A 15,061-nucleotide genomic window follows, 5' to 3' on the forward strand; every position below is an offset into this window, starting at 1 on the left:
GGTAGATGAAAGCAGGTAGTAAAAGTTTTCACTGTTCCACTTTTGCTATGCATAGTAAGCAAGTATCAATAGAAAATGCTGACATCCACTTAAGTTAAAAAAGGTAGTAAAAGAAAGGGGTAAATAACCAATGTTTTCAGACACTCATAGAGAACTTGGGAGTCTGCAGAAACCTTTCATGCAGATTTTTCCAAAAGAGTCTTGGGAGAAATCCTTGCAGTCTTCCTCATTCCTTTTCTTTTTGCCTAATTTCTGTTATAGATCCATACCACTTCCTATGCACATAAACACAAAATTTTAATCTACGCTATTACTGTGCTGTTTCTGTAAAATTAAGCGTGCCTGTCAGCTAGAGTGTATTTTGAACCTATGTATGTCTACACTGCAGCAAAAGCACTATATACTATCAAAACTAAGTTTCCACAGAGAGGCATTCCACTTGAGCAACATTGATATACCTTAAGCTGAACTTCAGGAAACGATAAAGTACCACCTATACTCTGTTTTCACTTTTTACAAAGCAATACTGTGCATGTATTGGCATGATAGAATTAACCCTTTTTAAACAGTGAGCTCAAACAGAAGTGCAAGTCAGGAATTAAAAGCACTACATTTCTGAAGGTCAGAGAGATGAACTTCAAATAATCTGAAGTGGGTGCAGTTTTCCTAATGGCTTGAAGGAGGTATGTCAGCTAGTCTTCACAGGAAGGTACTTGTAATATTCATTAGTGGTTTATCGTGGCCTAGGCTGGAATGACAGGACAAGGACATGGACCGCAATAAAATTAACATAAATTGAAGCTGTGATAGCTATTGGTCATCAGGCCCACATAACTCAAAGAAGCAGTTCACTGCCTATGTTAATGGACAAAAAAAAACAGTGCTATCAGGAATTCAGCACCTCAGCCAACATGTGAGTTACAAAAAAGACAGCTTACCACAGCCTATTAAGCATTCTGCAGGAAAAGACATTTGCTGATACAGAAAACCAGATTTAAGCTTCATTTGTTTATTTTAACAATGTAAGACACTGAAAACTTTTTCATAGCTTTTCCATATCTGAAGCTAAAAAGTTTTCCCCCATACCGTGTGTGTTCATGCTGTGTTTAACACCTTTAGCCAAGTACACCTTACTGTTTCTGGTGGGGTTTTATGGTTGTTTTTCACCTTTTTTCAGTATTCATAGGAATTCTGCAATGAATGGAGTCATATATGAGCAGTTCATGCTCAGTCTTTGTTTTCCTTTCAAAGTGACAGAATATTATTTAGAGAAAACTTCGGGAGCATGAGACTGCCTGGCTACAAATACACATAGGAACAACACGTCTCAAAGATACAATGCTTCTTTCTCAGTCAAGCATCTGTCTTTAAATACTCTCATATTGACATAACTATCAGCACCTTTACTTGAGAAAACAGCAGAAAACAGGAAGATCTTAGACATCCTACTATAACAAGAGACTGAAAAACACCTCCTTCCAAACAAAATATCAGTATCTGAATGAAATTCCTACAGCCTGCTCTGGAAGGGTTTTCAAGGATGAAAAATGCCTTCCATTGAAGGCTAACATAATGTTGCCTGAGTTTACTTGAACATGCCTATTTGCAGTATGCACCCTCACATAGGAAAACCCACAGACCACATGGAAGGGCAGGAGTGCAAAAAAAAACACACACCCAGCTTTATTGCCATTGAAGCTGTGTGTTGGAGGAGCCAGAGCATCACAGTTTGTAGGTAGGCTTGAGCAGGAAAGAAATCGTACCAGAAGACTTAATTGTATTACTGTAGAAGAGAGAAATATTCTATTAAATACCCAAAATATATGAAAGACACAGACAAAACAAGCCTTTTGCTTACACAAAGCAGCATCCTGGTTTATTTAGATGCAAATATTTTAGTAGAATTTTAATCATAATGCTTTATGAGGAGAAGGGTATTCTCAAACCTGAGAGCTACTCCATATTTTACTTCAAAACATAAATAGACTCGGCTGAATATTGTGAGTTGGGTTGAGGGCAGTCAGTTCTAGAATTAGCTGGTCCAGAATCTGCTACCTTTTGATGCAAAAATATCAAGAGGTGCTGCATCCTGTTTAAGTTTTTAAATGACTGAGCAAGAGAGAATTTGCAAAAGGCATCTTCCTGACTCCAGAATCAAGAATAAAACCAACAAGAACCCCACAAACAATCTGGGCTGACACTTTTCACCAGTATCTAAAGTCAGAGAGACAGCGATTAGTTAACTTCAGGTCTAGAAGACAGCTAAGAATGTCAGCCATCCCACTCGTGCTCCATCTGCCTGAAATGTTCATTTAAGAGTCATGATTCACAGAGATGTACTCTGTGAACCAGTTTCCTAGATAAACTCCCTTCTATGCAGGCTGCTGTTTAAAGATGTTGCATATTGTTCATTTTTACCTGTATGCAATGACTATGCTTAGGAGCAAGCAGCCAGCTATGTTTTCCAGCCTGCCTTGAGCTCTAGAGCATCATCACATAAACCACACTCAGAGAACATTCTCTTCACATGAATATAAGGAACCATGTTTACAAATGCTCTCTGTGAGGCTTCTTCTCACAACGAAGGTAGCATGGCAAACCAGCGCTACCATTTTCTTCAGCCTTGGAGACTGTGACCACAGATTAAAAGAGGTCCATATTGCACAGACACTTGGAACAGTTCTGGGATATGAAGCTAAATCTACAATACAGAAATTGAATCACTTGGTGGAGATAGAAGTAACGTAGTGGGGCAAAAGTAAAAAGAACACTGAAGAACTTGCACTGTGATAAAAACATTGCAGGAAGGTCCAGAGCTGAAGGCAGGGAAAGACCTGAAAAGCATTCTGAGTAGAGAAAGTAATAAGGAGACGAAACACTAAAAGTTGCTCCAGATTAATCCATTTCAGGAGTAGAGAGCACACACCTTCAGCTTACAGAGAGATTTGTGTATCTGTTTAGAGTGCTAGGTTTTTATGCATCCTCTATTGCTGACAGCAAGTTGGTTTTGCTGAAGGAAAATGTATGGGAATAGCTCACTCGGTAACTGTCTTTTTTTCCCTAAAAGTCTAACATAATCCTCTCATGAACTGGGACAGGACGTTTCCTACTGATGACTTCTTTTTGGTAAGTATGATTGGAAGGAAAAATGTCCAGCAAGCCAAAACGTAATATAGCCTTAAGTTAGTAACAGCTTCTCTGTATTCCAAAACCAGCAACGAAAGCTGTGCTCCCACCCTTAATGATCACACGAACAAGACTAGCATCTTTGTGACTTAGTTCTCACAGTGCCTTTGGAGTTCAGGTGGCTTTGAGAACCACCATACAGAACAAGGGGAGGGAAAGCAAGAGGCATGGGGTAATTCTGTCTTTAAGAACCCTAACAGAATTTTAAGATGACTCACCACTGTCTTTACAGCACAGGTAAAATCTTTATCAAGACTGACTATTGCACTGGAGAGCAACAGATGTAATGGGTAATGAAGAATTCGGCAATTGTGACCCAAACCAAAGTCTGGAAACTTTAGTTAGGTTTTGGAAGCAAACATTAAAGAATGTAGAAAGTGATATTAAACACAAAATCCCCATAAAGCTGTGAGACTGGCTTGGTTTGCTCTTATGTCCCTACAAAACAAAAAACCTAAAGCCATGGAAGGTGAACAAGTAGAGCACAACACAAAACTCACTAGAAATGTGGAAACCCAGTACTGAAGAAAATCTAAGTCAGCCCATTACATACGAAGGCCTTGTAAGGTGTCTGCTTGTTCTTGCTACTTTGCTTACACTAGCAGTTGGTTCACTGACACCACAGGGAAGGGACTGCTACTATTTTAGTCTTTTGAGCAGTTACCTATTTAATATCTGTACAAATGAACTCCAAACGTACATTCCAGGAGATTTAGTTGTATAAAGGTGTACTCTACAGAGTTGCACAGTTTTCTGGAATATTTTATACCTAAAGGTACAATTACCACCAGCAGGTAAATTATATATATTTTTTGTTGCTTCAAGATGCATCATTTCAGGGTAACTTAAGAAAACTGCTAATGGGATCAAAGGAAATCCTCATCCTTAATCTGTGTCACATTCATGAATAAAAGAATATGCTGATTTCCTTTTGTTACCAAGACACCAATGTTGCTGTGGTAACCACACTTACATGAAAAACTCTACTCACCTGCACAATGATGCCCTTGCTCTTGTATTCTGCATGGAGGCCTCGAGAGAAGTAATCCACAAAAGCCTAAAATGAAAAGAACGGAAATGCAGCATGCTATGCATTAAAATGGAAACTATAGTTTGGAGCTTTTTGTAAGCATATTTGAGTTACTATTTATAGCTCCTCTTTTCAAAGTGAAAAACCTTAGGCTTTCAGTGCAACTTCGCAGGTTACAGCAATGCCATCTGAACAGAAACCCCGTGCTTACGAAGCATTTTTTTTCCCAGAAGTGAGACATTCTAAAACAAATAAAATTCTTTTTTTAATTTACAAGGAAAAGGAACTAGATTAGTTACATAAAGTCCAGTTAAAATAGGAAAATAAAACTGTGTTCACATTGTGTCATCTCCTTAGGCTTTTTTTTTAGAAGAGTGATTTAAGTTGGCATCCTGAAGACTACCACCTAAAACTCTTCCAAACTTCTGGAAGTTTTAGAAATTCCAAGATTAAACATTCAAAGAAGGAAGCAAAAGGGCTTGAAGGGTGGACACTAGAACCTGCCTTCAGGATGCACTTACATCTGATATACCGCCTCCATAAAGGGAGATCCACATGCTTGCTCTTTCCTTACCACTTACTCTGAGATGGATACCTTATACAATGCTGAAAAAGTATTGTCTTAATAATCCAAGGCTACTCAGCAATTCAAACCAGCATAAATTCCCCCTCCCTTTCTTCTAAACCACCTTTCTACTTCTCTTCCCCCAAGTCAAATGAGCCAAAATATTAGGTTCTACTACCATTTCTTGTTTTAGAAAAACGATACTGCTAAGTAGGATAAATGGAGCGCCCTCAACTGAGGGAACTAAACTATTCTATCCATAACTGAGGCGAATTCAAGTATTTAAGAAGAAACTCTAGAGGAAATAAAAGGCTATTAAAAGTAGCCACAAATGGTTCAAACCAGCGTCAAAACAAGCAGTAAAACTCTAATACTGCACCTGTTTTACAATCATTTTTTTCTGACCATGGCATCAGTGGGTTAACACAAGTCCTATCCAAACATGGTGCTTATAGTTTGCAGTGCCCAGTGTTTTTCCTAGTAAGGTCATCCTACCGAACTCAACCAATACATGAAGCAAAGAAACACTCCCACACTTCTGGGCTATTTCTATTGATACTTTTCTGAGCATACACGCAAGATCTGGAAGAAAGCTAAATTTTGCTGTGTAGCCAATGGGTTCTTTTATTCTTCAAGTTGCATGTAAAAGCTAGAAGGAGGCTCATTAAACGAAGTAATTGTATCTTCTGTTCAACTGTTTGTATCTTCACCCTTTTCCTACCAGTATAAGTTCTTAATAAAGCAAGTACTCAACATCAAGTCCCTGAAAATGAGGCCTAACAGCAAGGACTCAAGTAAGCTAGCCATGCTATTGCAACAAAGAACATGAATACAAATGCAAACAGTTTTGTGCAGTCCTTGAACACAGTTGTGAGATGCATATGTGATAACTGCAAAGTACATAAATCTATTAAAAATTAAAAAACCACTATATTCTGCTAATCACAAAATGCTTTGATTATTCAAAGCTCTCACTACTTCTGCACAACAGTCCTGAAATTAGTTACTGCTTCAAATATAGAGAGACAACATAAAGAGAATGTCATCTCTACTATTCGATACGAGCTTTGCAATAAAGTGTTCACTTTACTTGAGAAGGAACAAGCAACTTCCGGTATCCAAATAAACTTTGGAGTTTTTCTTCTTAGAGGACTTACTTTAAGACAAGTTGGGTTTTCTACCTCCAGATGTACAAGTGTTCCAACAGCCTCTAACTTACAGCGGTCTTAAGAACAATCTTTAAATAAGCATCCCCTGAAAAAGCAGGTAAGTACACCATACAGAAAACCAATTTCTTCTCCTTGGATATCCAGTAACAAGCCCAAATACTTGAGATATAGTAGAAAAAAAGTCATAATTCACTTCTCATTACTATTAATGCAGGCAGAAAGGGAAGTGTCAAAAACAGGAATATGATTCCTTTAAAAGCATCTAATTGCCTTGTAAGACAGGGAATTCTCCATGGAGAAGGTTAAAGAGGCAGACTGCGTCTGTTCCTGATAATTAGCCAAAGCCATTGACTTAGACCTGAAGGATACTATGCTTTAAAACCCCTCTATACAGATGAGGAAAAACACTAGAAATTGCAGATACAGTCTTTCTATAGCTACATTAGGAGAGTCACTTTCATGCTTACTAACCTTGCTATGGTAGAAGATGAGCAGTGCTGAGAATAGGCAAGATTACTTAACCTGTAATTGAGTTTCTTAGGGAGAGGGAAGGAATATTTGTACTTATAATTGAGAAAAAATAAAAAAGAATAAGCAAAGAAGTGTAAGTTGCATTATCACAAAAAACATAACCTCAAATCATTTGATAAAGCTGAAAGCAATGCAACAACAGAACTGACCTTTCACGCTAAGAAGTGTGCTCTCAGGAAATGCCTATTTCTGGAGCAAAGTTTTATCAGCATAAGTGATTTAGGCTTTCATGATTTCTAAACTTAAATATCCCTTATTCACACTAATATTCCTTCAGTATACATAAAATAGCATGCATCAATTCCTTTCTGGATACATGAAGATGTTATTGGAGAGTTTAAAGGAAACGTATGCCTGTTCTGACATGAACGACACCAACTGAAGGTATCTTTATCCCATCAAGGTTCTGCTTAGAGTCTGAAATCCTTTAAGTATTGAAAGTAATTACCAGGTGCACCTAAAAAAAACCTATAGTGTTACGCTGCTTGAATACCATGTCATAAAAGTCTCTTTATTTAGTTTTATTACTTATACTTTAGCTCCATACTGTGAACCTATCTTGTACCTGGTGTTAGGGTGTCAACTGGGGACCTTTTATGAGACCATTTCAGATGCCATACAAATACCTTTGGAAAAGAAATAACCCCAGCTGCAGAAAGACAGAACCGTCCCAAGCGACTCAGTGAGAAACCAGAGCAGGTAAGCTTAACATAAGATGTAGATCTATAGTAGTAATATACTATATGTCTAGAATGTATACGTTTGACACCATCTTCTGCAGCATTCTCATTTGGAAGTTGAGCAGATACGTGCTGAAAGAGCAACACTGCCAGTTATATAGAAAATTGTTTGGACCAACAGGCTCCAAGGGCCATGATTAATGGCTTGACTTCTGGTTAGTAACAAGCAGAGAACCCCACAGATCAATACCGAGGCCCATATTCTTCAATATCTGCCATAAGCAACCTAGATGATGGCACACAGTGCACCCTCAGCACATTTGCAGATGACAATATTAGATGGAGTGGCTGTCACAACAGACCTTCAGTCCAGAGGGATTCTGGTAAACCTGATGATTGTTAAACTTTGTGAGATTTCTTGACTGGCACAGAGTAGAGTGCAAAGTTCTGCATATAGAGTGGGATAACCCCATGCCTTAATGTTGGCTAAGTAGCAGCACTGCTGAAAAGAGCCTGGAATTTACGGTGGCTGCCAGGGAGAAGATAAACCAATCATCTACTCACTGCAAGAGCATCAAACCACATACTGGGCTACATTAGAAGGATGCATCGCCTACTAATGCAGCTCAAGAGAAAACGACTCTCTATTTGGTACTGGCAACGCTCAAGCGCTCTACCCTATCTCTTACCTGAAATGCTAAACTTAAGGCAACTAACCAAAGAGGAAGAAAAATCTTTGCTTCCAGAAAGCACCAGAAAAATCCTACTTAAATACGTATTGCCCATACATACCTAACATATCTACCTATCTTTTACAAGATTAGAGAAAAAATATTCAAAGTATCAGAACAAGAAATTGTGTTGAACTTAGTCAATGCTCTTAAACCTCACACTAAGCTTGCTTAGTATAGTAACATCCTTTGTTGTGTGATGCAGTGTATAAAACTTCTATGTGATGAATGTGTGATGCAATCTATAAAATAGTCGTTTCCATGACAGTAAACCCTTGAACTCATTTTTTGTCTCGACCTTCCACTACCAGCAAAATTAAAGTTAGAAACTCAGCACTTTTAGTTCATGAAAGCACCACTAGATGGACACCAAAACATTTATTCCTGTGGTGTTGGCTTATGTGTGACACTATTTCTGCGTGCAAAAGAGTACCTTACCTTGGATGCGGAGTAAAGAGTCAGCAGTGGAGTTGGATACATCCCAGCAGCTGAAGAGATATTCAAGATTACTCCTTTTGATCTGAAAGGCAGCAAAGATATATTCCAATTAAATAATAAAAAAAAACATCTTTCATGTTTCAGAAAATTACTGCAAGCCTGAAGAAAATCTTTAGGATGAAATTGAGATTAAGATATGTTTAGATCCCCCAACCAAATTCTTAACTGAAGTTTACCCATAGTCTTCAAGCACTATATAAATATTCAATTAGCTGGTATAAATCAGGAACAACTCCAAGGTCAATACAAGAGAAACAAGCTACTTATATGGGACTCCACTATGCAAAATCAAGTGTTGGCACAAATCTGAAAGGCAATTTCTAAACCTCAGGTGAAGGTGGCAGAAATGGCAACACGAGTTTGTTATGTGGTTTACACTTTGATAGTCCCTTTTGTCATAAGCCTACGTATCTTCTAAATGTTACCTTAATGATGGATCTTTATGATAGCCAGCATTTGAATCTACTGCTCAAATACAGAAGTGTTCTAATATAGCATAGAGGATATCCATTGGTTGACTACAAAAAAAAGTTGTTTTACAGTAATAGTTGACTTATTCCACAGTAATATATAGCCAATGGTACCAGCCCGAAAGTAGCTACTACCTGCTCTGCCAAGCACTTCTCAAGCATGTGCAGCTAGGACAGACAGTAATACTCCTGGATTTCGAACATGTCCACTTCTGTGACTAGTTTTACATAAAAAAGTAGACTCATTACTTAGTGCTAGGTAGAAATAAGAATTAGTTGAAAAATCTAGGGCAAGCAAGTTATTAGAGGATGCTACCAGACAGCTGAATACAGTGGAAGCTGCATCTCTTCTTCTTCCTACCATAGAGTAGATTGAAGCCAGTTTACCCAAACACACAACCAGGTATTCTGTGGTTAGTGAGGACTCAGAAAAGGCATGCAGATACTCATCGTGCAGCTTAACTGCTGCAGATTCATGAGTTTTTCATCGTATTTGTTCAACTACACATACACTATGCCACTGCTGCCACAATGATTTAAGTAATCATCTTAAAAACAAACAGCTGAGTTTAAGTGACCATTAATTTTTTTATTTTTATTTTTTGTAATTCTTTGAGAATTGTGACAATAGATTCAAACCAATATGGTTTCTGCCACAATACAAGTACGAATTAAGTCTGAATGATTCGCCTCTGGAAATGAGACAGTTGACATAACAGAAAAGAATCATTTTGCAGTCATTCAGGTTTTCAAACACCTCTGCCAAAGTTCTTATACTTTTCAGGAGTTATCTGCAAGGCTTTGTTGGTGAAAAAGTGGTGACGTGGATCAAAATATGCAGTATGAAGAAAAGACTACAAATTAATCAAGAATTTTCACAACAGCAACGGTTAACAGTGGATGCTAGAGGTTTTTCATATCAAGACAGGTGGTGCTTATGATATTTATTCATCAACTCAAATGGGGATTGGCAGTGAAATGAGTATTCATGCAGTTTAAGAGATTACCAAATTGGAGGATACTATAAGGAACTTTTTAAAGAGTTAAGATGGCTATGTGAACAGACTACAGAATGGCAACTGAAAAATCAATATTAACAAAACCAACAATGCATACACTAAAGAAAATAATGTGAATTAATCAAACCTTGCAGAATTCTAAATCAACTATCCATTCCCTTGAAAATCCCGAACAAAGTCCAGAAGGAATTCTCTGTTGTGCAGCAGTCACCAAGAACAACCAAAAAGGATGGTAGGGAATGGCAGGGACAGGTCCACCACCCCCTTAGTCCTCTTTTGTGACTATGGACCACTCCTCCATCCCTCCAAATACAGGACAGAGACACTAAGAACCTGATGACTGGATGGGGCTTTGAGCAAGCTGATCTAGTGGGAGGTGCCCCTGCCCATGGCAGGAGGGTTGGAACTGGGTGATCTTCAAGGCCCCTTCCAACCCAAACCATTCTGTGATCCTATGATTTGAGGACGGAGAATAGGAGGGAAAAGGCTCTGATGTGTTGATGAGGTGAAAGGATTGTTCACTTAGCTATTTAAGAGTCTAGTAAGACCAACAATACACCCTCTCATAATACAGAAGAAAGATGTGTTACTTAAATGAGATTGAAATTTAGATCCAACAAAAGGAAGTGCTCTTCCCATATTCAGACCACAGGAGTCACTGCCACGCAACTTAATTGAAGACGGAAGCTTAGTAGAACTCAAGAAGGGTTGAGCATTTATATGGATAAACACGGCCTCACTCTCCCAAAACAAACTGAAGCTTTAACAGAGAGGCTGGCACTCGGGCAGTAAGGCACAAGTCTCACAGCGGCTGGCCTGACTGCAACTTCCCAGCTGCAGTGACTGTCCCTTAGGTGCATTCGGTTCTGATCCAGCGAAGAAAGCCCTCTTAGAAAACAGTAAATACCAGCCTCTTGCACACGCACTGTGTACTGGACTCTTTGAAGCTGTTGATGCAACTGTGGGTTTTGTAGTTTGCATTCTCTTCATAAAGAAAACGGTCCTAGTCTTCAAAAGCATGCAACTTAAAATCTCCCAATAAAAGGAAACAGCAGCGTGTGTGCAGGGGGAACACTTCCAATTACTCTAATTACAATTCTGTCTCTTGCAAGAGCTGCAGAAGAAACATCCTAGGGAGGGACCTGAAGGATTACGAGGACACCGGCGCGGCAAAACGCTGCGGCCTGCCTCCAACGCGCCCGCACGCTGCACCAACACCCTGGGTGAGGGTGCGGAGAGGCAGGCGTCCTGCCCAACAGAGCACACCCTGGCACCTCCCCGTCATTCTTCCTTCAGCGCATGGCATGGTCCGGGGATGCTAAATTTAGCTGTCTCCCCGTTGCTGCGGCAACCAGCGCCTGCTCCAGCTGCACGCCAAGTGGAAAGAGCAAGCTTCCTCTGTAATGTAATTATGCACTTGCTACTTCCCCGGCAATAAATACCATAGTTTGGTATTTGTCTAGAAACAGTCAACTGATTTTGTTGTTGTTGTTGCTCCCGAAGACATCAAGGCTCAGTTTCGAGTTCCGCGAGTCTCCCACCTTAGACAGCTGCCTGAAAACGTACAGGGAGAACTGCTCATTTAAGTGTAATAGGGAGCCGCAGATTATAAATTGTCACTTTAAGTGCTCAGAGCACAGGAGAGGAGCAACAGCAGTGTCTAAATGCCATTACCAGAAATGGCATCCATCTCACGCCGCTGTGTTTATCATAAATAAGAAGTAACCGACACACCAAGACGTGCTTGTGCTTTCTGCTTACAGACCTGGATGTAAAGCATGTCAGCTCTGCTCTACTCCTGGATTTGTCTTGGGATGTAAGGCCATCAAACCGATACTCAGATACGTAGAAATGTGCACTGTGGGTGCAGGATGCCGTAGCGTGCTACATTACTGCTACGTACTCATACAGCGCCCGCCTCAAACCAGTGAGGAAGAGCGATGGGATTCCCAGTCTGGATCCCTCTTCTAACCTGCAGTCCCATGCGAGCAATGCATGGGTGGCCCACGGAACAGCTGAGTACAGCTACCAGCCCTTCATGCTCCTGGATTTGCTGGACATTCGTGTCCTCCTGCAGTAACAGACCCTTAGCAGTGTCATGGCTGTGCAGGGGTGGGCAGCTGCACACCTGGGTTGTGGGCACTGCAGTCACCTGCCTTTGCAAAACCAAAGGGAATACGGAAGGTTGTTCCATATTTGCTCAAGGGTACTCAGAAGCAGAAGTCAGGCAGCAAACCAGGATCCTGCTTTCATTCAAACCATCTCACCTGGTTTAATACTTCGTAGGAAAACTAAGTGGAATATACATCTTTCTGTTCTGTGAAGCTGAAGGTATCCATCGGCCAAATGGATAACTACGACAGTTCTTTAGACAAAGAAGAAACTGAATCAATAAACCGTGGTTAGAGCTTCAAAGTTGCACAAATTCATATCAACAGCACATTAATCCTCAGAAAGCAGGATGGCTTTAGTCATGTTGGCATCTTCAGGGGGACGGTGGTTTCACAAAAGCCAGGTCCTTTTATCTGTCAACTACAGGACGTGGGCGAAGAGTAACTTTTGACTTATGAACCTTGAGTAACTACTACTACTGCAGTGCAATCCTCAACCCAGCTTTATTGAGAAACATCAACTCCCAGATCCCCCAGACTCCAGGGTCTTCGTTTTTCTAATTCAATTTTCTTTGCATGAAATAAACTCTTTTCTGCTTCCATTCTTACCTAAGCCAAGAAGTCCAGGCTTGCCATCACCCTGATGGTACCAGCTAGGTACCAGCTCCCCAGACTGGCCACTAGCTCTGACAGTTTGTACTCACAAAGGAACAGTTTTAGATGTGAAATACTCGCTTTCCATCTGCACAACACTTGCATAATTGAACCATGATCTGCAACGAAAACTCCCAGATAGCAGGATGATACAAGATTTTTTTTTTTCCTCCCCTTGATCTGTCCTATTTTGAGGTTTACCCTGTATATACACTCCTCCTATAGTATTCACTTGGAGGTAACAACAAGGCGACTAACATGCACTGTTTGTTATACGCGGCTTTCCTCAGCGCTGTGAGTGCAGCTCAGCCCTGACCTGGAGCAGCCCCCAGCCAGCCAGGGTTAGCACTGCAACAGACAGCAAACATCCTGCAGCAGCCAACATCACCTAGAGAACAGCCTGGAGGTTGCACACCACATCCGTGTCTTTGGTTTCACCTGGGAGCTGGCTGGGAAGTCAGTACACGTCTTCCGCAGTGACACTGGTGTGCATTAACTCTTATTTTAAAGAGCTGTTCTCCAATTCTACTTTACCAAATGATCACAGACTTTCCTCAATATACCTCCTACTGTATAATGAGAACATATTCTTTGCATCCATTTTACTTACAATGACTTAGAGAAATAGCCTTAAGAAGGTTATTCCCAGGAACTGTAACCACCCCCTCAGAATAGCAGGTTGTTGAGTTAGTGCTGATGAGTCAGACGGGCTTTTTAATTCTGTTCTAAAAGGAATCACCACAACAGTGGAGAAGGGAGAGGAAAAATAAAAAGGGAATCGAGTGGAAAAGGCTTCCACCGTCTGATGATTCATGCATCACCAGCGTGACTCACCCAGCATTACTCTGCCATTAAAACATGGAGACTAGGCTGATTAGTCACAGTAATGAATTTTTCAAGAAAGGATTCTCCCCTATAAATAATGATGACTTTGTCTGGATAGTGTTAGTGTGACTCACCTTTCCAGCATGCCGGGCAGCACCAATCGTGTCATCTGCAAAAAGAAAACATTCGTGATGGCTGAGAATGCAGACACCAGACAGCCAGAGATGAGGGAAGCCTCCCTTCCTCCCAGAAGCAGCTGCCACCCCCTCCACCCCAGCCAAGGCTCGGGGAAGCAGAGACCATACTTTGCGTGGGCAGTTTATTTTTATTCTACCTGGGTAACTTGGCTCTGACAAGTAGTGTGTGCACTGAAACCAGTGAACCGATCCAGCTAGTAGCAGAAGTACAATAAGAGTAAATAAAAATGCTTTCGCCACCCTGCAGCATCCCCACCCTGCAGCATCCATGGCTTCCGAAGAACACTGAAACACCAGCATACTATGCCATGTGTATGATCTTTCTCTCCCCATAAAAAGCATCTGTGTTCCCCAAGACTGACCAAATTCACCACCCATGCCAAACCCAGGACAAAACGCAGTGCATTTTAGCTAGTCTTACTGAACTGCTGATGTTAATTAAAAAAAATCAAACCGGAGCAGCAAGAGCACTGGACAAAAGTACTGAAGATGAGCATTCTAGCTCTGGTAACCATGTCAATACATCTCACTGCTCAAACCAATCTCCTTTATTTTATAATAAATATTATTAAAGCTTTCTAGCATTAACACAGTAAGAATAGTTACTGTCAGAAGGTAGGCAAAAGAAGTTTAGTTTGCTTCTGACCATGGGCAGCCTTTGTGTAAAAATGAGAGCATTACTGCAATGGACGTACAGAAAATGAGTTCGTAGGCTACTGCTTCAGTGGTAAGTTCTGAGCAGCCCTAGTTTTACAGCTGTAAACACTATCTTACATACAGAAAGCATTTAGGACCCCAAAACGTTATTCTCCTGATTACACAGATGTTGTCCACAATAAAAGAAACTATCCTCCCATGACAGAAGTAGCCAGGGAGACTTCCCCACTGCTCTGCAAAGTGCTGCCTTCATCAGGTGTGAGAGCAATCCATCTGCAACCTAGCTGAAAGGTCCTCCAGAGCAGCAATCCTAAAACAAGCTTCCCAAACGCAGGGCAAGCAGCTCTGACGAGAGAAATCAAGCATTGATCCAAACCTTGATGAATTTTCAGATAGCATGAAATAACTAATTTTCTAACACTAATTAACATCCTAAAATATGAACTGAATCCAAAGTTTCTGCCTGTAAGAAATAATGTAGAAAAAGAAAAAATTCAGCTTGTGCCAAATACTACCCGGCCCCCAACCAACCCTGCTAACACGTCATACTACTGACACCAAAGACAAATCAGACAAGAAACATACAACTTCAAATGAAAATGCTGTCCAACAAAGTTCTTGAGACAGCGGTGGATGGGTGTGCAAGAAAATACTTAATGGCACCAAAACGCAACAGTATCCCTGGTGATACCAAATTAACTTGATACCTTAAAACGTGAGATTTGAGTTGGATTGGAG

The 15,061-nt window shown here is 40.5% G+C and overlaps 1 protein-coding gene across 1 annotated transcript in view; it reads right to left on the minus strand.

The window, feature by feature from the left end:
• HSD17B12 (hydroxysteroid 17-beta dehydrogenase 12) overlaps window positions 1-15,061 on the minus strand; it is a 76,652-nt gene that overhangs the window by 3,040 nt on the left and 58,551 nt on the right. Inside the window, 3 exon segments of the mRNA XM_035552151.1 lie at window positions 4,178-4,243; window positions 8,331-8,412; window positions 13,604-13,638. Coding sequence (XP_035408044.1) covers window positions 4,178-4,243; window positions 8,331-8,412; window positions 13,604-13,638 — 183 coding nt within the window.

Source organism: Cygnus atratus, chromosome 5 (genome assembly GCF_013377495.2).
Source record: "Cygnus atratus isolate AKBS03 ecotype Queensland, Australia chromosome 5, CAtr_DNAZoo_HiC_assembly, whole genome shotgun sequence".
In the NCBI taxonomy this organism is placed as follows: Eukaryota; Metazoa; Chordata; class Aves; order Anseriformes; family Anatidae; genus Cygnus; species Cygnus atratus.